General features: G+C 36.2%; 1 protein-coding gene across 1 annotated transcript in view; it reads left to right on the top strand.

Annotated features, from left to right (window-relative positions):
- The window catches only part of ak5 (adenylate kinase 5), a 109,766-nt gene that overhangs the window by 34,869 nt on the left and 48,838 nt on the right, over positions 1 to 26,059 (top strand). Inside the window, exon 7 of the mRNA XM_048162973.1 lies at positions 23,779 to 23,869. Within this exon, the coding sequence (XP_048018930.1) occupies positions 23,779 to 23,869 (91 nt within the window). The remainder of the gene's footprint in view (positions 1 to 23,778; positions 23,870 to 26,059) is intronic.

Here is a 26,059-nt window from a genome sequence, read left to right as displayed (position 1 = left end):
CGGAAATTAAAGGCAGTTAGATCCAGCATGTGTCAGGATCCCAATGGAGCCACTTATTTAAAAAGCTGGAGCTCTTTTTAGTTACTAAACAAAGGTAATGAGGATGTGTTATTAGAAAATGATTACTTTTTTTAATCAGGACATCTATTTAAATACAAGGAGAAAGGGAATTTAGAAAGGAGAAATGCAATAAACATCAAATCAAAGATTCATTCCAAGGGTTCGTTTGGGAAATATCAAATGTGGCACTTAGTACTTTATTGAAGCAAATTGAAGACTGAGATGTTTCCTTAGTAGGTACAATAAGGAAAATAAATTATCATAGATGCACTGATGTATCGGCCAATGATTGGTATCGGCCGATAAAAGCAATTATTTTCATATTTGTTTCTAAAAAGAAACAATGTCTCAGCTTTCAAATTCTGTCAATTTTATCACAAAATTCAAACAACAAATGCCATTTTGACGCTCTTAAATGTGACGTGACAGATCGCTGTAACGCCTCATTTCAAGTGTCAGCGCGGAGCGCAAGTAATCACTTCCACTTTAATACATGTTCGAAAAAACATGCATGAACATCAGAAGGTATGTTGAAAGATACAGTACAACTTACTGAAATCCATATCATGTCTCATGTAATCACTCAATCAGTGTTTCAACTGCGGAAAGATGTCAATAAAACAGCTTGTGAACAACACATAACAGTGCCCCTACTGTATAACAGTGGATTGCCGGAAAAACTAGTCAGTGGCGGGAAAGTCTTGTGTCATAAATGATGGAAAATTATGTCAATGGCAGGGAAAGCGATAATTACTAATCACAACATTAAAGTGGCAGATGACAGAACTGCAGCAAGTGCTTATAATAAACAGAACTTTATTGAGCATTGGTGTGGATGCTAATATAATTGTCTTTTTTAGTTATCTTTATAGTTATCATTGTTGGTGTGAATGGGCCTTAACTGCATAGTTTGTCCTGTTGGCATCTGTATATTTGATCCAGTCTAGATAGTGTCAGTGATTATAATGGGTTCTATTTAGGCTGTGTCCGAAAGCTTAGGCAGCTGACTTGTTGCCTCTGTCAGGCAATGACTTTGCAGGCAGTGTACAAAGATACCTCACAAAACTGATTTTGGACAGACTTCTGAGACAGTATAATGGTTTAATGATCTACAACAAAATAAGGCGAGCTTTGGTGATAACTTTGTGAATATTTAATTACTACAATTGTAATTTCTCGCTAGAAATTACATCAAAAGTGGATGGGGCATATAATGCAATGATGTATAACAATTTGTTGAAGTCTTGCTCTAGTGGCTGTAAAATGCAAATATATTTGCCTGTGTGATATCACAGATCCCACGATATCCAAATTAACCCATCTAACCCATCTTGGAGCTTGGTTAAGACTTTCATTCATCAAGACTTTCGTTCAACACAAATCAAGAGCTTTCAGTCCCTCCATAGACAGCTATGCAACTACCACTTTGACGATTCAAAAAGTTCATAAAGAGATCATAAAACTACTTTATATGAATTGAGTGGTTTAGTCCAAATTTTCTGAAGACACTCAATCACTTTCTATGATGAAACTATTTAATTTAGGCTTTTATTCACATATAAACATTGATTATGAGCTTGTGAAAAGCCAAATCTGTCTGCCTGTGAGCTCTTCAGTGCCTCTACTAGATCACATTTTAGCTGCTCGTGTGCTTGCCATGCCACATCAGCTGGAGAAAAATGACATTTAATCTTGAAATAATGAAAAACAAGAGAGCAAAGCATCCATTCTCATTTAAACAGAGTGGATGCTCTTCTCTCTCATTTCAGAAAATATGCCAGCATGAGCAGGTGTTTGGGGATGCAGGTGTGTGATACACCTCACAGGAGCACGGTACTTATTCACAGCGTTCAGCCTGCATTGATCCACTTTACCCTTAAATTAAGCATTTACCGGTGGAGGTGACTTACAAATATTACTCTTCATAATCATACTGGCATTGGGAAGCCCACTGGGGCTTAGGAGAAAAAAAACAAAACAAAAAACAATTATGTACCGCTGTTTTTCCCTTGACATCAATTCTGTATTCACTTCCTGTCTAGAGCCGGACTGGATTGAGCAGATTTTATTAACTGATGGTAGATTGACAGCCTTAGTGTGGTGCGGACTCCCGCTTTGCAAGGCCATTGCAACTGAGCCTAAATAAATCTAGATTCTGACAGTGTGGCTGTCAGCTCAGGCAGCAAATTCTTCAGTGTTTGATGCACTGCCGTTACTGGTGTGGATGCAGGGATGTGTGATGTGAGGATGGGCACATTTCACAACATGAGCTTAAACACTGACTGAAGCCAGTACATTTGCATAATTCCTTTTTTCTTTTTTTTTTTCTTTTTTACCATGATTTTGTGAATTATTTTTACTCATTTTAAAATATATTTACACTACCTTTTAAAAGTTTCAGGTCAGTAAAGTATATATATATTAAATGGACAGTTCACCTGAAAATGCTCTATCATTAATATGTAACTATATTTATAGGCCGAATTTTATTAAGCAAGGATGGATTAAATTGATAAAAAGTGACCCTAAAGACATTATAATGTTAAAAATAAATACTGTTCTTATGAACTTTCTATTCATCAAAGAATGCTAAAAAATGTATCATGGTTTCCACAAAAATATTAAGCAGCTCAGCTGTTTTCAACATCATTAATAATAAAATGTTTCTTGAGCAGCAAATTAGCATATTAAAATGATTTCTGAAGGATCATGAGAAGAATCACTGAAGACTGGAGTAATGATGCTGAAAATTCAGCTTTGTGTGTGTGTGTGTGTGTGTGTTTTGCTGCTTGGCTCTCATAACTTCCTCTCATGACAGCGCTTTGCTGAATTTTTAGGATTTTTAAGCTTTAGGATTGCTTTTGGGTCCAATACATTTTTTAACTGCCTCATCCTCCAATATTTCATATTTTCAAGAGACATAAAACAATTTGCCCTAAAATATGCTGAAATGAGAAATGATCAAGGATCTGGTTAAAAATAGCATTTTACACCATCACAAGGTTTGACCTACATTTTATCTGTTTGCAACGGATAAAAATGGGAAAAACACAAATATGAAGCTTGTAGTTTTGCTGTATTATATAGCCTACTGAAAAGTACAATACACAAATAACATTTTAAGTTAGCCTACATCCGTTTCTGAACAAATAAATTAGTAATTTTTGTGATGAATACACAAGCCCGATTTCCCCGCCCACGGAGCTCGCGCTTGCCTTTAACAACATAAACAAAGTTCACACAGCTAATATAACCCTCAAAATGGATCTTTACAAAGTGTTTGTCATGCAGCATGTCTAATTGCGTAAGTATGGTATTTATTTGGATGTTTACATTTGATTCTGAATGAGTTTGATAGTGCTCCATGGCTAAAGCTAACATTACACACTGTTGGAGAGATTTATAAAGAATGAAGTTGTGTTTATGAATTATACAGACTGCAAGCATTTAAAAAATGAAAATAATGACAGTCTTGTCTCTGTGAATACAGTAAGAAATGATGGTAACTTTAACCACATTTAACAGTACATTAGCAAAATGCTAACAAAACATTTAGAAAGACAATTTACAAATATCACTAAAAATATCATGATATCATGGATCATGTCAGTTATTATTGCTCCATCTGCCATTTTTCGCTGTTGTCCTTGCTTGCTTACCTAGTCTGATGATTCAGCAGTGCATATCCAGACGTCCTGACCTTGTCTAATGCTTGAACATGAGCTGGCATATGCAAATATTGGGGGCGTACACCCCGACTGTTACGTAACAGTCGGTGTTATGTTGAGATTTGCCTGTTCTTCTGAGGTCTTTTAAACAAATGAGATTTATATAAGAAGGAGGAAACAATGGTGTTTGAGACTCACTGTATGTCATTTCCATGTACTGAACTCTTGTTATTTAACTATGCCAAGATAAATTCAATTTTTAATTCTAGGGCACCTTTAACAATTTCTTCTCTTGTCTGTCAGTCTTCTACTCTGTTGACATTGTAAACACAGTGCAGCGCTTCGGGGTTCTACGTCAGAATGCCGGCTCATTATTGGCCAGCTCGAGCACGAGGATCTTGCGTTAGCAGCACACGCATGTGTCATGGTGCTCACATGCACAGCGTCAGCCAATACTGTGCCGGCATTCTGATGTACAACCTGGAAGTGCTGAATAAAGTAGTTTTTTTTTTGTTACTCTCGTCAATTCATAACATTAAGGTTGAACCACTGGAGTCACATGGACTTTTTTAATGATGTCTTTGCTATCTTTCTGGGCCTTGAAAAGTGCATTGACTTTGCCGCCTTTATCAAAAATATCTTAATTTGTGTTCTGAAGAAGAATTAAGGTCTTACGGGTTTGAAACAGAGGGTGAGTAATTATTGACAAAAATTTCATTTTTGGGTGAACTAACCCTTTAAAGGTGGTACAGGGGATGTTTTCATCGACTGAGTTTTTGAAATGAGCGCATGCGGAAGAACAATCCCCCTCCTTCACAGCTCATTTCAAGTGAACGCCTCCCAAAACTCGTGCACGAGTATCGGAATACGAGTGTTTACCACCAGCATTCGCTGTGTCATTAAGCCGGGCACACATTTTACGACTAGCTAAAACATTCTGACTATGCTCAACATACAGCGATAGTTTCCTGCTCCTGAAGCAGATTTATATGCTTTCACATGGAATTTGAACACCGACTGTAATCGCATACTAAACGCAACTGGCTCTGACTGGACGCGTTTGAGCGCGATCAGTCATAAGTATCAATTTACATTCATAATCGGCCTTACAATCGTTAAGCCGCGCACACACTTTGGATTCATTATGTCGGACTCACCGCAGGTGACTCATAATCTGCAGTTGTTACTCCTGTCTCCCGACAAAAACATTGCATGCAGCGCCTGTAGAGTGTGGAAAGTTACTAGAGCGCGCAGCCGCACGTCTCTCACAAGGAACGTCATGGCAGTAATTGACAAGCCAGAGGGCCAATCCGCGCACGTCTCTCGCAATGGCAGTGATTGACAAGCCAGAGGGCCAATCGTTTACGCGATGATCGCGTAAACGATTGGCTGATGTTTTTAAGGCCCTACCTCGTGCACAGATGATGTATATTAATAATATTCCTTTCAGTGCACCTAATAAATAATCTTTTATCACTTAGTAAAGACAGTTTCAAGTAATATTGCAAAAATGTATAAAACAAAACATCCTCTTTACCACCTTTAATGTTACAGGATTTCAGAATGAGCCATTTTTGCTTCTTAGTTTTATTATTGGTCTTTTTTTCAATGGGTGGAACCTTCAGAAACTTCATGGCACATTTTATTTATCACAGAAGATGATGGAAAATTTGATTCTTCTGGATAGAAGTCCTTTAAATATTTTTAGGTTGCAAATTAAGGCTTACCTAAAAACAAGAAGTGATGATCTTTGATCAATTTAAAGTATTTAATTTAGTCAAAGTGAAGTAGTTGCATTTATTAAGTGTAAACATTTAATTGAGGTAGTTTTTAATAAAGTGTGTTGATCTGGTATAAAGTGAAGAGGCTTGTGTTTAATCTGCTGGCATTTCAGATGGCTGATGTGATTCAGACACGGCTCAGGCGAGATGACTTAATTAATTTCTTCCATCTGTAATACCACTAGCTCACTTTAATAATCAGGTGGAATGAGCTGTATGCCATTTCTTATTAATGTAAATGTATTTCTTTATCTTCACAGAAAAGCCTAACAGTTCATATTTTAAGAGATTTTCAGATTTTTTTCAAACCTCATTCAAATCAAAGTTTGTCTGGCTAGCACTGGCAGTTCACTAACTATAAACCATTATGGGGCTTCATTCATAGTCATTAAGAAGTTTTATATTCTGGCAAAATCTATTTTTACAAGCAACATAAATCACAAATATAAAATAGGTCTTTCGTGTTTTCTCATATCTCTGGCACAGCTGCAGTACACACTGCATATATGGCATTGTTTATGTTTCAGTCAAATATATGCATTGTCAGGGCAGGGGTATTGTTTCTGTGGTGTGATTTATATCATGTTTGATGTGTATAAGATGAGCAATGGTCTTCTCATCAGTCTGTGCATGAGTGTAAATGAGGATGTGCTTATTTCTACTGTGCTGAAAGGGATTCATTTCCTTTTACAGCCAAAGGCCAATCAGAGAGCAGAGAGAATGCCTTTCCATCCCAGAAGAATATTTGATTATTCAGAGGATGCTTTTTCACGAAAGTCTGTCATCATTTACTCACCCTCATATTGTTCCAAACATGACTTTCTTTCTTCTGTGGAACATAAAACCCACTATTTATTATTTTGAAAAATGCTTCAACTGTTGTTACCAAACACTGACATCCATTATATGGACAAAAGTCTTTTGTGATCCTAAAAAAGAAAAAGAAAAATAAACTGGATTTTTCTAGATTTGTTCAAATTCATTCAAATATGAAATCCTAAAATTAATTTCAAAAGTATAGCGCTATACGTAAATACAGGGATTCCCAAACTTTTTTGTCAGCTGGTCCCCTTTGATATAAAACTTTTTCTTGAAGTCTTCCTGATATTTTAAGGGTAATATTTAAATAACAAAACACATTTGCATGAACATGCAGGTAAACAAAATCTTTTTTTTTTTATCCGTTTTATTTTTGTGTTTATTTTAAAAGTGTTTATTTATTTTAATTTTATATTTTTCTGATTATTTCATTATTATTTTTTTCATCAACTCTTTGAACACCCAGGTTGTCATGAACTCCATTTTGGGAAAACTTTGCTCTAATATGACAACATTTCAGAACATGAAATGTTTGAAATCATATTTAATTTTTGGATCTTGGAGAACAGACAAATATGAACATGAGTTTATGATACTATCATGCTGCCTTCTGAGAAACAATTGAGATACTTCGTGAAAAATATGTCTTGCTGCTTAAGTATTATGAAAATAATATATTTTAAAAGAATATATTTAAGTGTGAACTGATGTTTTTGGGCACTTAATTGCATGTTATTTACAATTAAATGAAAATGTATTATAGTTTAAATTCGTATTAAATGCAATAAGTTGAACATAAGAGTGCTTTTAAGTAAGACTTAGTTTTTTTTAATTGTTAACATGCATTTACAAATACTTAAAGTACTTTTTCTAAACTCTTAACACAGCAACACATCTAAATCACACAATAAGCCAAAAAGTAAATTTTCTGCCCCAAACCATATTTTGTTAAATGAATGTAAACTCTACATTTCAAAATGCTTAAAACCTTTTTCTACATATACTAACTCTATCAAAACACAGCAAACCCGAATAAAAATCGAGTCATTCTGTCAAAACATAGCACTAGTTTTCTATCCAACATGAACATTTAGTCAATCATAGCACAATGACTGTCAAAGTACTAACAGTTGACGACATTACAAAAACTGCATTACTTGTTAAGTTTCAGTTCTACCTACAGAAAATATGAAATCCATTGTTTTTTCTTTTATTGCAGTAAAAGTAGAATGCTTAATTCTTCATTTTTGGTTGAGTTTTGAATATGTGCATTCTTGGAAACATAGCATCATACTATTTACAGTTTTTTCAATTGCTAACTTTCGTTTGTCCAATCTGTAGTCACATTTTGAAAACTCTGAACACAATTAGCACAGCATCCGTTTGTTGTGGCCATACCATTAACACAATTCATGTCATTTTCACACAAAATGCATGTTTCTAAAATGCTTAAATTTTCTTTTCATACAAGCTTACCCAATACCAAAATTATGAATCTCATTTGCAAATGCTTAAACACAGCTTGTCAGAAATGAAGACCTAATGTTCCAATCTATAAGTAGAATGCTTACATGTAAGCCATTCTACATTTTTGGTTGAGTGTTGAATGTGTGCATTCTTGGCAACATAGCAACATACAATCTAAAAGTGAATGAGTCATTACTTTATAGAACGTACATTAGACAATAACTTTTTTATTTTATATTAATGGCAGAAATAGCTTACATAGGTTCCATGATTTTTGGTATGGGGTAAGCTTGTATGAAAATGTAAGAATTTTAGGGTGCGTTCACACTTGGCATGTTTGATTCGATTTTGATTTGTTTGTTTGATTAAAACTAACCCTGGTGCGATTGCTCTGTTAGTGCGGTTCATTTGAGCATGTGTGAACGTTGCCGTCCGAACCCTGGTGCGCACCAAACAAGCAGACCGAGACCACTGAAAAGATGGGTCTCGGTCCGCTTCCAAAAGAACTCTGGTGTGGTTCGAATGATAGGGTGTTTTCACATATAGTTCGTTTTAAAAGAACCAAACCCAGTTCACTTAAAGTGAACCAGAAAGGGAACCAGCTGAAAGTGACATCACTTCTTAAAGTGATCTCAGACCCTTTCTTATTCACACCACAACATCATAAGAACTCAGATCAACCACCTCCGGAGTTGATCTGAGTACAGTTCGCTTTTGGATCCTTTTAGGGGGGTCTGAGATCACTTGGTTTGTTCACATATACATGCTGAACCGCTCCGAGAGCATTTGAAAGGGTTAAACAAATATGTAACTACAGATTGGACAAAAGGATGTTAGTAATTAAAAAAAAAAAAAAAAAAAAAAAAACTGTAAAAAATCTTTATGTAATTTTTATAATTCTATTGTCTTTGATCTTTTGTGATTTGTTTTGAACAGTATTTGGCTGAAAATGAAATTTTAGCCTGAACGATTGATTATTACTACTGATTCTTAAACGTTTTGTACCTTTTTAAATATTGGATGCCACTTGAAGATTGAAAAATCTTGAAATTTACTGTGACATTCTTCTCCTTATGTGAGTGTGCCACATGGAGCTTTTTTCACATACTATAAGATAGTCAATCACATTTAAAGCAAGTGAGAAGTGAGAAAATGACTTACCAGGTCATTGGCATGTCAGACCATTAACCTCATGTCAATCTGAGCTCTCAGAGAATAGAATCCCCAAAGCTCAGTGAAATTACATGGCAGTGGAAGACAAGAAGAAATCACACCAGGGCAGGAACACAGGGAAAAAGAAGAGAGAGACAACTGAGTGATCTTATAAAGGATATTTGGGTTTTCTTGAGGCTGATGGGATATGTTAGCTGTCAGATTGTCATTGTGTTTTAAACTCCAAGCTTGGACAGCCATTCTAAACATCCGTGTAGAGGAAACAAACTTAAAAAGAGAGAGAGAAAGAGAGAAAATCTAAATTCTGTCATCACATTTTTTTTAGGGGCATTCTTCAGAATGCCTTCTTTTGGGTTCCATAGAAGACAGTCAGTCATACAGGTATGGATTGACATGAGTAGACTATGACAGAATTTTCATTCCCTTTCAATCGGTCACGTTCGACGTTACATCAGAACATACTGACGGATGGGTTCTCGCCCGATAGCCCAGTCACCTTCGAGTGGTACAAAACTAGTCAATGGTACGCTGAGTACCTTGGTCTGCAGAATTTGCATCACGATATCTGCGCCGCTCTGTGGGTATATAAGGAGCTGTGCAAGCATTCAAGCTTTCGCTTCGGCGCCGAGGGCTTGTGTTTGTTGCTGTGCAATCACCAGAGTGTATTCAGCGAGTCTTCAGTTCTGTGTTGGTGTGACGCCGTTTTTCAGCAGAGATTGCCAGCAAGAGCTTCCTGCTTCCAGCTGTCTGCGATCTTCCCTGAGCGCTTCAGCACAATTGAAAGAGCTTTCCTCTAAAAGAGTAAACACAAGTGTGATACTGCATCTTTTTAAAGGTGTCATTCCGACCAAGTGTTTCTGGTTGCGGTTGGTTTTTGGCTCTGTCTGACAGTTACGAGCGTTGTCTCACGTGACTGGGCTTTCACACTGAGGCTGTGTTCGTGGATGAGTCGTGTTCCCATTGCGGGAATATGACCATCTCTGTGTAGAGATCGAGACTTGATTACCTCAAATGAGGTAGAGTCCCCTCTCTAGTTCCTCTTCTTCTCGTGAGAGGGCTACTTTGGCTGATCGTCAGCACCCCCGCCGGTACCATTCTTCCTGGAAGTGCATCAGGAAGTCACCAGTTCGTAGAAGGCACCTTTAACTCCCCGAAACCATTCTGGGGCTACCTCCCTTCACTGCCCTCGATGTTGGAGTGGCCAAGGGGTACGTGGGGATACCCCCAGTGGAGCGATCTGTTGCTATGCAATTGTGTCCTCAGAGCACCTCCACCTGGCATGGTGATCCCAAGCACCTGTCCAAAACCTGTAAGTTCTCATCCACACTTGTGGGCAAAGCTTACAGAGCTGTGGGTGTGGCCACTTTCGCCCTGCACGCCATGGCCATCCTCCAAGTACATTAGGCCAAGGTACTTAAACAGCTGCACAAGGGCAGTGCTGACCTGGGACTTATGCAGGAGGTGCGCACTGCTACTGACCTCGTCCTACGGGTCACGTCCACTTTGGTTGTCCAGGAACGCCACCTATGGCTTAACTTGGCTGACATGAGGGAGTCTGAACGGACTCATCTCCTCAGTTTTAGCTCCCGGCACCCCTCTGCAGCCGCCTCCACTCCCGCTCAGCAACAGCCTCCACCTAAGCCGCAGCGAGGAGATGGTCACAGGAAGGCGGCGCAGCCCGTCTCTGCTCATCCTAAATCTGCCAAGCGCCAGGAGACGGGCGACCCGGAGATAGAGATGTCAGCTCTGAGGGAGATGGTAGCAGGACCATTCTTTCCCCCGGAGGAGGGCCGGGGGAGAATCTTTCATTCTCATTTTCTTTTAAATTGACATTTTAAGCTTTCTTGGATTCAGACTCTGATAAGTTGATAGGTTCTTGTAGATTATTAGTGCCAAGCAATAGGTGTGTCCTAAAATATGCCTGTTCTTCATTATATATGTAAGGAATAATCGAAGACCGGCCTAATGCACACCTGAGTTGGTAATGTTACACCTCAATTATTCCACTTATACAACGGTTACTACACCTCAAGACACTGTTCCGATGTTGTATTTCAAGACATTTGTCAGGTTTTTGTACTTAAAACACTCTTGTGTGTGGGACTAATTTCTTACGCATCTCATCCCAAGCCTCCATTGCTAATTCCAAAACCTCATTTCAGAACTAGTAACGAAGGCTTGAGCCTCGATAGCAGAATAATACAGTTGATACAGTTGTTAACACAGTTGAGAGAGAGAACAAGAGAGATACCCCCTTTCCACCAGCACAAACCGGGTGCTAGTTCAGAGCTAGTGTAACTCCAGTTCGGAGTTGGTTCAACTGACGAGCCTTCTAGGAACTGGTTTGCCTTTCCACGGGCTAGAGAGCCAGCACAGAGCCAGGTCTTACGTCACTGTATACGTCTCATATTTCACAGCATATTTGAGATGCATCGGCTTCTCGCATAACGATCGGCGCATGACATCAAAGCTCCGCGAGAACGATCCAAAAGCACAAGGAGTCGTATGCTCTACAAACGCTCCCGCGGATCCACGGCACCCGCCGAATCAAGCCTTCTATCAGCAATCGCGGATGTTTCACTACTGTTAATGCTCATGGCTTTGCGAACCTACATCGGCATCCAAACACGGCTCGCCGTAATTTGTATATACACGGAGATTACAAACGAGCTGCTATTAGCTCGATTAGCTGCTATTTCAAACATGGCGGTCACAAGTTTCTTGTTGGTCACGGTAACCCCGCCCCCAGCCCCTGACGCAAGCGGTTCTTACTTCTAGCCCAGCAGTGTTTTGGTGCTACTTACAAACCACTTTTCCTGGTTCGTAGCTGGTGCTTTGGGTGTCGAAACACAAAGAACTGATTTGAAACTAGGCTCTGGCTCCGAACCAGCACTCAAACTGCCTTGGTGGAAAAGGGGTAAGAGAGAGAGAGAGAGAGAGAATAAGCAGCATATGTGAATTAGCCTACCCGATCTGTGCGTCTCTAAATGCAGCAGTGTATCTATACGATACAGTACGTGTGTACATTTGAAAGAGAGAGAGAGTAAGAGAGTATGCGCTTTCAGGACACAATAAGACGTATTTTTTGGCAAAAACCATGACGACAATTTGTAGTTTTCATCCTATTGTTTACTTTATTTATTTGCTTTATTTATTAACCTTTTTGTTTTCTAAATAAAAAGTTCCAAAATGTACACAACATAAAAAAAAAAAAAAAAAAAACATCACATAATGTAAATAAGTTAGAATAAGAATATGTGAATAACGCAATTTTGACAAAAATGTCAGATACAACCTTATAATTCCAAGGGGACAAAATGTCATTGTAAAAACCTAATAATAATAAAAAAATAATTAATAAACTCAAAGTAAAAGTAAAGAAATAAACTCATGGAAGAGGCTTACTTTCTTGTACGGTGTAGGAGGGAAATCCAATCAGCTGATGTGGTTGACTTGCTGGTGTGAAGTGGAGAGAATTTATGCTACCCTCCCTTCTGAGAAGATATGTTTGCATTTCAGTGATACTGGTCTGTGTCTGGCATCTCATGAAACACAACTGCCTGCGTTTCAGGTTGGATAAGTCTAAGATGTGAAATCTTTTCCCAATCACCTCTGCAGTTCCCATGGTGACGGGTCCCTGTGGGTTGCAGGTGAAACTGATGTAAATAATGTGGCCTCTTTTAGATCCATTGGTAAATCCTGTGTGCAACAGGTTTATAAACATACATCTGACTCATTATTTAGGAAATGGGAAATTAAACAAAGTTATAATGCATGCATTATACCGACACATTTTGCAGGCACAACAAGTATAGAAGTCCTCCATCTGCTGAATTTGTTTGCAATGAATTGGTTTAGCAGCCATCTTCTTTTCACTGGATGTTGCAAATACTGGTGATGCAACATTGTTAGAGATTCAGGAAAGATCTTAATGTCATATATAGGAAATTTCGGGTTCTCTTGAGATGCATGAAGTATGCCATTTACCTGCTTAATGTCAACTACATGCAGTAGAGTTTGTGTGCTGGCTGTCAGATTGTCATTTTCAGTTTGTTATTGTTGCTCTAAACTTTGCTAGTTTGCTGCAGTATGTCTCATTCCGCCTGCAGGCACTGTATAAGCAACTTCACAGCTGAGATTACTAACTATAAAACTTTTTATACCTAAAATGACCCTAGAATGGAACTTTACAGAGCCACTTTCATTTAATCTAAACTGGGAGCTGGAGTCGTACTGGAAAAAAAAGAAAAGAAAAAAAAAACCTGATTCGAACAAAGAATTACATACAGCACAAGTGAAAACACTTTTCTGAGTGTCTGTCCAAAGTGTTTGCCTCTCAGTCCTACACTGTGACCTCCTGAAATTTTCGACCTTCTTCTTTTGAAGGGATTGTTCACCCAAAAATAAATATTTTGTCATGTTTTACTCTCCCTCATGTCGTTCCAAACCTATTTGACTTTCTTTGGTATGTGCAACATAAAAGAAGATATTTTGAATTATTTATATATTTATTTATTTATTTTGAAAGAAAGAAAATTGAATTTCATTATATGGACAAAAACAGTTTAAACATTCTTCAAAATATCTTCTATCCCTTTAAGCAGATAATAGGAATGATATTTTTGCATTTTAACAATATCTGCTATGTCATGCGTTTTGGAAGGCCAGAATGTTAAAGGGTGCTACTGTTTTTTAGCCTTGTCAGCATAGTCTACTATTTGAGTCCTCAGAAATTCTTGTTGATTCAGGACAGGCTATATTTTCATGAAGGCTGATACAGGCAAAATCTTTGTTTGTCTTGTAGGGAAACTCACATCTGATTCATCGCATTGATGATCGCACTAGCTCATTAACCTGTAGATTCACATTCTTTACCAAGCAAAGATAAGAAAGAATCTGTGTGTTTAAAAAAGGCTATCAACAACTTCGGTTTAGTGAGTAGATTATCTGAAATTTTGTCTTTTTTTTTTCTATTTCCTCTGTAAATTGTGATTTTTATATGAAAGAATTATTGTACTAAACAAGTTAATGACATGAAAAGATATGGTTTGAGACCTTCTCTGAAAAAAAGTGAAAAAGAAAGAGGTGAAATGTAAGTATTTAGATGGAAATTGGTATTGTTAATCTTTCCCAATAAACATCCCAACAGACAAAAGAAAAAGTTATCAAGCTCCAAAATGAAACTTGATAAAAAATAAATACATAAAAAAACATTGTCTGAAAGTCTTCTGAAGTCATATGATATTTTTGTGAGAGTGACAGATGGAAATTTAATTTGCTAGCGCACTTTGTTTGGTTATGACATGTAAAAAAAAAACAAAAAAACAACAACAAAACAATGTTGTTTTTGACTCTGAATCTGACTCACTTCAAGGAAGATTATTAGTGCATAAAATGAGTTTTCACTGACGAATAACAGCATACAGATTTGGAACAGCATAAGGATGAGTAAATAATGACACAATTATTTTTTTTGATTTTCTTCAATAATACAGAACTACAAATGTAATATCTAAAGCTTTTTAACATTTAGTTTTGCTGAAAGCAGTAGGCTACTTGATATTCTCAAAAGTCTGGGTGTTTTTCTAAATACGAAGGTTTTTTCTGTACATAGAAGATCAGCAGGAAGCAAGATGAGGAGTTATTATTATAGATCTTCACAGCCAGCGTTGTTCTAATGCAGTTTCTCAGAATCGTGTTTGACATATAAAAAGGTCTCAGGACTCTCATGTTCATATAATATACAAGAGCAATGTGGCTTATTGCAATTAGGCTTGTCTTGTTGTCCCCAATTGGGGGTTTGAGAGGATGACTCAAACTGTTCCACAGAATAATAAAATACTGTATATAAACTGAATGAATTCAATGTGCATTGGATTTCCTCTAAAATAATTAAACAATTGCCTTCTGCTGCTTTCACCTCTGAGTGATTTTCTAATGACTTTCCTAATAATGTCTTCTGATTGTGTTTGCTCAGAATGATTCCTGAGGTATGAATGGTGCTTTTAAGATTCAGGTGTAAGATTTGGAATACACTTATTTTAATGAAATTCTAATGGAAACTGTCTGAGTTACTTTTGGTGGACTTATGAACTATGATAATTTAATACAAATTGTTTCACTCTGTCTTCCTCAGTTAGGGTGTGATGATGGTCTTCACATGAACTGCCATGAAGAACCAAATTATTCTGCACACGATGCCTCTGATTATCTCTTACAGATGTATCTGTCAGTCAGGTGTGATTATTTAATTTTCTATCATCATACTTTTTCATAATCAATCACATACATAGGGAGAAACTTTTAATGTTATAGATAATTTCCTGAGACTTAAGCCGGGTTCACACTGTGCGATTTATAATAGTCATTTAGGATTGTTGCTTGTCAGACTGTCAGTTCATGATCCTCGTGTCACACTGTGGGATCTCAGCTGTCATTCATGTCAGACTGTACGACACGCGCGCATGAAAACTTGTCCGGAGTTTTACATCATCAACCCACACACGTTCGGTGACTGTGAGCTGCATTACACACGAGACTGAAATGGTGGCTAACAAAGACATCTCTAGCGTTAATTTTGATCACGGCTTGTCTTGAAAAACGAAGACGATTTGACATCTGTCGTAGGAGAAGTCACACTGCAGGACTGTGCGCCAAAACTTCTGACACTGCCAGATTTTCGTCGAAGGTCAAATTTGATCACAGCGGTCATTAATCGGCTGTCGGCGAACGTGTCAAACTAGCGATCAAAGACTACAGATTTTAGCTTAGGATTATAGGAATCTTTTAGGATTCTCAACATTTGTCTCAGACGACCAAATTGTGGCCAAAATCGCACAGCGAACCAGGCTTAAAATATGTTGAACCCGGCTTAAAATATCTTTGTATTACACAAGCAAGCACAACCATGGTAAACGTTGATTATACTGGACAAGGAACTGACAGAACTCAGTGTTTAAATACACAGGGAAAGGTAATTAACAGAACTAGAAACAGGTGTGGAACTAATAAGTAACTAGTGAAATGAACAAGCAAACAGAACTCGGGCAAAACGTAATAGGGAACAGAATGAAAATTAAACCAAAATCGAGACCGTTAGTATTATATTATATTATATTATATTATATTATATTATATTATATTATATTATATTATATTATATTATATTATATTAATTTAGTTTTTTTAAATACTTCTTTGTCCCTCACTTAATGTCCTGCCGTGTTATGCTGTGACATTTCCCATATCGATTTGACTTTTCTGACATATTTAATGGAGTGACATTAATATTTTTGACCACATGGTTCAAACAGAATTAAGTTTTTCTGACTTTATTTCACTATGCTTTTTTTAATTATTATTATATATCTAATAAAACAAAATATAAATATTAAACAAAAGCAAAGTAATTGTTATAGACTAAATGTAGACTAAATGTAATTATCATTACATATAATTTGCTACAATAAATAAATGAATACAATATTTCATATAAATACAATATGGATACTAGTTAAAGCCATTTCACAAAAATGGCACTGCAGAATGACACCTTTCTTTCTTTCTTTCTTTCTTTCTTTCTTTCTTTCTTTCTTTCTTTCTTTCTTTCTTTCTTTCTTTCTTTCTTTCTTTCTTTCTTTCTTTCTTTCTTTCTTTCTTTCTTTCTGAGGTAAATTTGCATCCCAAGTGAGAACAGCAGTTTAGCAGGTTTTGTGCTAAACAGCAGGGCACCATATGCGCTGATAGTGGATGTGTATGTGGCAGAGTATGACTCAATGATGCTCTGACTGAGCCCAGCCTGTTAAGCTGGCTGGATATTCAGATCCCTCGTTTTTAGAGATGTGTTAAACTCACTATTAGAGGGGAAGAAGAAAGTTGCAGGTGCAGATGTTGTGTGGAAAAACATCTGCACATCTGCTAAAATTGGTTGTTGAAGTTTGAAGTAAGCACTGACTATGGATAGCCCTTGGTGAAGTTCATTTTAAAGGTGTAAGGAATGACAGTGATATGATGAATGATTCAGGAAATGCTGTTTGGGATTCTCTCGTGCCTTCTGTGATTTCTTCAACTTGTTGCTATGGTGAAGCGACCTTCATTATTCTGTTTGAGAGGAGAAGAAAGTAACATCTCTGATGAATACAGAATGTTATAATTAGTGCTGTTAACTAACTCATTATGCTTTGACAGGAAGATATAAGGTTCACAAAAACATGGTACATCATACATAATGTCTGCAGGGGTATCCAATTAAAGTTCCAAGAGGTCCGGTCTCTATATTTCCTTCCCAGCGGTCTGGACAATACTTTTTTGGAATAGCTATAGTTTTTCATCTGGGCAGCAGTACTTTGTAGAAAAAAAAACAAAGAAAAAAAAACAAACAGAAAGAGTCATCAAAGATGAGGATATTGGCTCACAAGAGGTCCAGAACTGGACCAAGATCCGCTTTTTGAGGATTTCTAATGTAAAGAATACCTAAAAACTATACTTGAGTAAAAGTAAAGATAACTAACAGCAAAAATGATTCCATTACAAGTTACAAGCCACAAGTTAAAAGTCTTTGATTATCTGATTATTCTATTTTTTTTACTCGTACTGAACGTAGATTCAAAGATGCACTAGTCCTCAAAACCTAAGAAACACCAAGAAACACTGGCAACAATTCTCATTCAGAAATATACATGACATTCATAACACACTTACCTAAAAAAAAAAAAAACACTAACAACAGGGAGCATTACATAAATTATTACACTCTAAAAAATGCTGGGTTAAAAACAACCCAAGTTGGGTTGAAAATGGACAAACCCAGCGATTGGGTTGTTTTAACCCAGCGGTTGGGTTAAATGTTTGCCCAACATGCTGGGTAGTTTTATTTAAACCAACTATTGTTTAAAAATTGCTATATGGCTAGCTTAAAATGAACCCAAAATAGTTGGGAAATTAAAAACCAGATGCAATTAGAGGCAACAATAATAGACAAAAGGTGAATGTTTATTAATAAGCTTTAATATTGTATTAATATAAATGTAATAGTTTAATAGTTTATTAATATAAATTTATTAATAAGCAATTTAATAAATGTTTATTGTTTAATAATTATTCATTGAACATTAATAAATGTTCATTTCCAACATACTTTGGGTTAATTTTAATTAAGCAATACAGTAATTTTTAAACAATAGTTGAGTTAAATAAAACTACCCAGCAGGTTGGGCAAACATTTAACCCAACCGCTGGGTTAAAACAACCCAATTGCTGGGTTTGTCCATTTTCAACCCAACTTGGGTTATTTTTAACCCAGCATTTTTTAGAGTGTAACTTTGATCTTTGAAGTTTTAAACATAAATCAGATAAGAATAACATATTTTCATTTTACTGACTGTATCACAGCATATGTAATAAGAATGAATATCTTTACATATTGTAATTTACTTGTGTAAAACAAAAAGTTGGAAAAAAAATCTTGAAGCAATAATAATGACAACAACAACAACAACAACAACAAAAATCACCAACATGTATAGTATAATCATGTGTGTGCAGTATTGGAGTGCCAACTGTGAAGGAGTCTTTCTGTGTGTTTTTTTTTTTTTGTTCTCTTCGTGTTAATGTTTCCTCTGAGTTCCCCGCAATCCAAAGACATACAGGACAGGTGAATTGGAGACTGTAAGATTGCCCGTAGGTGTAATGAAACTGGAGTGTGAATATGAATATGTGCGAGTGTGTCGTCCCTGTGATGGACCGGCCATCTGTCCAGGGTGTTTTCCTGCCTATGACCGGAGACACCGGGAAAGACTTCCCCATGACCCTACATAGGACAAGCACTTGGAGATGGATGGATGGATGGATGGATGGATGGATGGATGGACAGTACTTTGAGGGTTCCAGACCTCCCTCTCTCTGCCACTCAGAAAAAAAAAAAAAAAAATAGACTAAAAATAGGACATCTGGGTAAGCTTTCAGCCAAAATTGCAATTAGTTGTGTTTGGAATAATTATTATTTAATTTTATTGAAAATATTTTGCTAAGATTTTATTTCAATATAATTCCTAGAGAAAAGTTTTCAATCATTCTGATTTGAATGTGCTTTATCAGTTTTGAAAGCAGTGTGTTGGCATTCGAAAAATGTGCTGCAAATATGTCGTGTTTTACAGATGAAATATGAATGACAAAACACCTGTGATTCACAACCTGCATGCACCCGCATTTGCATAAGTAGCCTTGTTGACAAATTTGGGAGAGTAAGGGCAAAACGCATGATATATAGTACTTGCTATGCCTTTTAGAAGGCAATATCACTTTTTTGTAGCAGAAATAAACCGCTGCAGAAAAAATTAGGTTCCATGCAAAATGTTGCATTACTCATCACAAATGTATTGGAGTAAAAAGTACATATACTTATTAAAAATGTAGTCAAGAGAGTAAAGAGACAGTTGCTACTATCTTTGATACTCAGTACATCTACAGAGTAGCCAAAAAGATACTTATGTATAGTAACTAATTACATTTACTCAAATACATTATAAACTTAATAACCACATTTTGAAAGTAGACTACATAAAATATTTGATTGTCAGAAAACTGATTGCAGCTTAACCACTTGCTTTGCACATTAACAATTCATTTGCATGTCAGAAATTTGTTCCATCCATTCGCAGTGAGGTAATGAGGAGGAAGAAGGATAGATACTATTATTTCTAAATGTTATAAGTATAAAAAGTGGAAAAGTCCATCAAACCATGTGCTCTTCCTGGCTGTGTCCTTTTGAAGAACCTCATCATGAAGAAAGACTGGCTGATCTGTTAGATGTATACAGGATAAAATCAAATAACTTATGAAGCCTCTCAAATGATATTTTCAAAATAATATATAACCAGTTGCCTTTTAATTCTGCCAGAATTAATGGCCTGGACCTCAATATCTTGCTCATTATCTGGCCTTTGTCCTGCAACAAATTTTGATCGATGTCAATTGAGGTCTGTAATTACATTGCACTGTCTTACATGCATTACAGATAAAAAGTAACACACACAAACAACACACAAATTTAGAATCAAACTGTGACATTATTGTTTATTTCATTCGCCTTGGATCTTGTATCTGAGCAATTCCTGCATTCCAACAGCGTTGTTCTAACCTTTTTAAGTGTAACTGCTGAGAGAGAGAGAGAGAGAGAGAGTGATAATTGATCATGGAGGTTTGATTGAAGTTCATCCCTTTATAGCAAAAAATAGACTGATTTAATTAGCCATCTATAATGATTTGGTGGTGAGTCTCTTTGGTGTCGCCATATGGGGTTTGATGTTAATTCCTGGAAGAAAAAAAAAGTCCTTTTAACCCTGCTCTGAAATGACCGCTGAACAAAAGTGTGTGCTTATGTTTAGGTCTCAGAGATTAATTTATTTTGATACATTATATTTTCTTCTTGTCACGCTGTAACGGTAGGACAAATATATAGGCTACCTGCATTATGTTGCTGCTTGAGCATTTAAAAAAAAAAAAAAATGCATGAATGTTTCACCAATCATTATTACATATTCGGGTCTTTAGTGACCCTGGATCTATATCTAACACGGACGAATCTCTCACTGCTGCAGTAGTATAAAACTCTCCTGCTATTTTAATAACAATTACAAAATAATAAAATAAAGCATATTTTGTTATCTTTTGGTGGAACTTGGAAGGGTTCAATTTGAGCAGATGCTTTTTACCATCATCACTGTCCTCACCAGAGCTCATTCCCCATTATACATTCAGCATCTGGCAAACACAAGCAAACAAAGAAGCAGAAATAAGTGATTAAAGCATTGTAGTCTTTACATTTTTTATTTTTTTTTAAATGCAATTTTCTCAGCTTTTATGAATCTAACCCACATTTCAAGAATGCATGAAGCTATAAAAAAAAAAAAAAATAAACAAAGAGGCTCAGTTCTTTCTTTTGATATATTGCATGTTCAGACATGCATACAACAACATATTCTGAAGGCCATGAAAGATTTGCATAAAAAAGCTGACCGGGAAAATGTCAAGGGTTAATGGTGGAGCACAACATTTTTGCCCTATGAACTTGAATCATTAAACTTTCACTTATTTTCTGATTCCATGAGCATTATAACTTATGTTATCTATACAGTTATTTTCATAGTATATAATTTGTCTTATGGGGCGGTCATACAAGTTATTAAAAGTATACACTGTGGATCTACCTTAGATCTATCTTACATCTAGATGGTCACAAGAGAAAAGTGAACAGCAGTTTTAGCAGTCTGGAACAGTTCGGTCACCCTGCATGATCTGCCATTTTATCATGAGTGTTGAGCTCAAACCTCAGAGATTTGACTCTGCTGCAAGGAACTGGAATATGTTTTCTCTCTCTCTCTCTCTCTCTGTCTCTCTCTCTCTACCTAAGAAAATGAATACCCTGTACCACTTTAGCACTCTGAAATGGGATTGCTCTCCCACTAAGCAGTGTTGACACATATGTTTCAGATGTGTTTGGCCATTTATGACTTTTTTTTCTAAGAAACAAAACAAGAGAATGCCTACAATTACCATTAGGCTGACCTATATCAAAGACTGTTTTGTGACGCTGGAGAGAGTGACTAAAGCCTAAGCCACAGCTTCAATGAGAGTTCATTCTGACACTATTGAAATGTATATAAAAAGCACACACAACAATATATAATTGTGTGCATTTATAATAGAATGTAATAATCAATTTTCATGACAGCAATAATACTCAGAGTGCTACAGAGGATGTATTAGATTACACCTGCACTTTTGCTACAGTAGAAACAATTGGACATTTAAAAAATAAAAAAGTTAATAATGGTGGATTTCTGCATCATTATTTATAATCGTGTGTCTCCATATGATCAAAGTATGCTAAATGTTGTTTCCTTTCCAATGGCAATTTAATATGAATATATTTTAAATATTTGTAGAATATACTGTAATGTACTTCCCTATTTGTTTATTTTCCCATGATATGCAAATCTGTGAACATTTTTTTTTGTTCGTTTGTTAACTTGACTTTATCCTTTTTTATTAGATCAATAATAAATGTATTTCTTGACTCATTTCTTATCCATAATTAAGATTTTTGACCTGCGATTGTCAAGCCTGATGCATTTTTTTTTTTTTTTTTGTCAGTGTTTGACTAAAGTGCAATTTGTCTCTACTTCATTTGTTTTCAGCATATTTTTGGAAACAATAATTGAATCAGATTGGATTTGATTAGATTAAACTGTGACCCATCTATAGATTTCATAATGCAAAATCGGAATTGAATCAAAATGAATTGTTCCAACTTCTAGTATATGCACAGAAATACCAAAAGAACAAATGCAATGCTTGATCTAACAGTAAGCACCATACAGTACCATGTTGTCTGAACTTGTACCATGGCCAAATACTATTTTGAAGTACCAGATGAATACCATGGTCTATAAATATGGAAATAAGTAAGTAAAATGGGACCCCCATTTTACTTTTTAAGGAAGAAAACTACATGAGACTGTATTCCAGACAGTTTATCTAAAATTAGATAAAGACAGAAAAAAAAAAAGATAGAAGGTGGACATTTTCTGTGTGGCTAGTACATTTTGGCCGACAGTCTTTGAGGCAGGAAAGGTTGGAAAACCCAATAAATGTAAGTTTTTCTTTTCTATTAATCAACACCTTTCTGTGAATCCAATAATGATATGACAGGTACACAGTCTTCTGAAGCTCAAGGGACACTCCCACGCACTACCTGCTACGTTGTGGCCCCTTATAGTCTGTTGTCATGGAAACATTCAGACAGTTCGGAGGGGGTCGTTGCTTTGCCTCCCCATTTCTCAAGTTTTTTTTTTTTTTTTTTTACCTTGGGTTTTGTTTTGTCACAGTGCATTACTTAGACAAGGTTCCTGTGAAGTGTCTCATTTTTCAGTCCTCTGCAGTTCAGTACTAAGCACTAGAACTGAGTGTGCAGGTATATGTTCTGCTCTTATCCTTCTACAGTGTTCAAGAAGTGAATGGTTAGATTGTGAAGAAGCCTGCTTTCACTGATGAATCACACCATGAATGAATGATGAATCTCTGGCCAAGCCTTAGATCGATGCACCCCTGCTGTTTGAAATCTTGTTTACGTGACTGTGTTGGGCCACCTAATGAAACTCATTATACCCAACCAAAATTCAGCCTCATTATATACATTCAACTGTCTCATTATATACAGTGCTGTGCAAAAGTCTTAGGCCACCACCAGCTTTGTTGTTTTAGCAATGTTTTAATGACCATCCATATTTATTTTTTGGTCTTTATTACGATACAAACTGAAAATACAAGAAATATGTACACAAAATGTAAAAAATCAGTATTTAGTGTGACCTTCTTCCAGTCCTTTTCCATTCCATTTAGGTTTAAGAGAGCCAGGTTCCTGCTATTGCTCATGTTTAAGGGGAGGTCACTAAATACTTGCCACTTTAGCCTATAAAAGTCTTTTTCTGTTGTTTTTTAACTGCATACAAATTTCCTGTATTTTCTGGTTATATTCTAATAAAGAGACTGATAAATAATTATATATGGTCATTATACCATTGCTAAAACAACAACTAATGGTGGCCTAAGACTTTTGCACAGTACTATATCATGTATCTATGTATGTGTAGTTGTAAAGCTTATTATTACTTCGTAAAATCAAAAGCATATTTGAAAATGAATCAAAAACAATATTTGATACAGTAAGATAGGGCCATTTAGGGCCATTTTTTTCTGTCTACCCTCAAGAGCCCAGAATACCTGACACAAGTGCTTTCTTGTTTATACAGCTTGATGCAGATCGAGATGAAGAGGAAGTCTTCTATGACATCAGCATGACAGTCGACAACAAACTGTACCCCACCAAAGAACCTGTAGCAGGTAAAGATACTACATTTCTTTATAAGATCCATCAATAGATCAAGATTTATTTTGCCTCTCAAGCTTGAAGACCTCGTGAAACATTTTATGGCTAAATCTGTTACGTTTGAAGCCATCTCTTTGATAGTGTACTCCTAAAAGTGGATCTTATTTTTCAATTTTTATAAGGAAATGTTTTTGCTAGGATATACATTTAGTACATAATATACAAGGCATTGTAGCCTAGAGACAACATAAAAATGTACACTTACATGTACTTACCTAAGAAAGTACTGGGTAATATAAGGTAACTACATGGGTTAAAGGGATAGTTCACCCAAAAATGAAAATTATCCCATGATTTACTTACCCTCAAGCCATTCTAGGTGTATATGACTATCTTCTTTCAGACAAACACAATCGGAGATATATTCAAAAATATTCTTGCTCTCCAAAGATTTATAATGGTAGTGAATGGCTGCCTGTTTTGAAGCCAAAAATAAATGCATCCATCCATCATAAATATAATCCATACAACTCCATGGGGTTAATAAAGGCACCTTCTGAACTGAGGCAATAGGTTTTTGTAAGAAAAATATCCATATTTAAAACTTTATAATCTAAAATAGCTTCCGCCAGACAACCGTACACATACTGCGCAAGTCGACTTGCGGCAAATGAATTCTTCTGATGCTATGTATGATGCACGATGTAGGAGTATCGTAAGCTTAGGCGTCTATCGCGGTTCAAACAAATAGGGCTGTGCAACAAACTGAAGTTCCTCTTCTCTTATATCGAAATCATCTGACATTTCTCCTTTAAAATTTCTTGTTTTAGACTTGTAATTCGTGACCGGTGTTTTGTTTTGCTCTCTCCACTGCGCATCCGCGTTCGTCATTGCGCACACATCAGGTCAGAGTTCACTCTTCCGACACAAATTGATGCATATGGCCATCGGAAGCTAGTTATTTTACTTTATAAAGTTTTAAATATGGATATTTTTCTTTCAAAAACCCATCGCTTCATTTCAGAAGGCTTTTATTAACCCCCTGGTGCCATACAGATTATTTTTTATGATGGATGGATGCATTTATTTTGGGCTTTAAAAAATGTCCCCTGTTCACTATCATTATATATATATGGAGAGCCAGGATATTTTTTAAATATTTCTCCAATTGTGTTCATCTGAAAGAAGATAAATACACCCAGGATGGCTTGAAGGTGAGTAAATCATGGGATAATTTTCATTTTTGGGTGAACTAACCCTTTAAGGTTAGGTTTAGGGGTAGGTTCAGGGTTAGTACCTAGTTATTACCCAGTTATTGCAATTACTATAATAAGTACATAGTATGTACATGGGGAAGAGGACTGTAAAATAAAGTGCTACCTAAAAATTTATTGGTTGCACTATATTTCAGTATGTGCACTTACAGTGTAGTTACAGTGTAATTATCCAATAAAATACTGTAATTTAATTTATAAAATGGTTAGTTCCTGTCCTTAATTCTGATTGGTCAATAGCTGTGTTTTATTCACGATAAAACATGGCTATGACTGCTTCACCCAACTGTTCTGTGTATCGCAACCACTCTTAGCAAGGTAAACTGTTTGTTCTCAGTTGATATTGTTCATTAAAGCTTACTGTATTAAATAGAAAAGTATTGTGAGAAAGAGATCGAGTGAGTTTATTACCTGCATTCAGATTTAGCATTTTCCTTCAGGTCAATCTTTATGTTCATAATAAAAAATCTGTTTAAATGTCCACTCCATATCTTGTCCTTTTAAGAGTTAAGGGGTTTTCCCGTGACTGACAGCGCTAGTCAAAGCATTTGTCAGTTGTGTCTTGTTCCGTGTTCACAAGATTTCAGTCTTTTCAATGTAAAAGTCTTCGCCACTGACTGACACACTCATAAAGACAGTCTTTGCTGCCATCTAATGGTGTAATAATGTAACTTCTGTTGCTGTTCACGGTCAGGGACTATTTTTTTCCAGTGGAAGGAAGGCTTTAGTGAAAGTTTACTTCATGAAACTTGTATTAATACATATTTTTGGCTTTAATATTTGTATTGTGTGGAAACCATTTTATAAAAGCAATAAGGTACTCAAGGCTAATGCTGTATTGTGAATAAGTCACGGCTGAAGGGGTTGCAGGCACTCCCCTGTTTTTATAATGTATGAGTATTAATGTATGCTTTCATAAAATATGAAGAT

The sequence above is a fragment of the Megalobrama amblycephala genome, linkage group LG17, assembly GCF_018812025.1.
Source record: "Megalobrama amblycephala isolate DHTTF-2021 linkage group LG17, ASM1881202v1, whole genome shotgun sequence".
Taxonomy (NCBI): domain Eukaryota; kingdom Metazoa; phylum Chordata; class Actinopteri; order Cypriniformes; family Xenocyprididae; genus Megalobrama; species Megalobrama amblycephala.
Note: the sequence above shows the minus strand (reverse complement) of the source record. Positions and strands in the feature narration are given on the sequence as shown.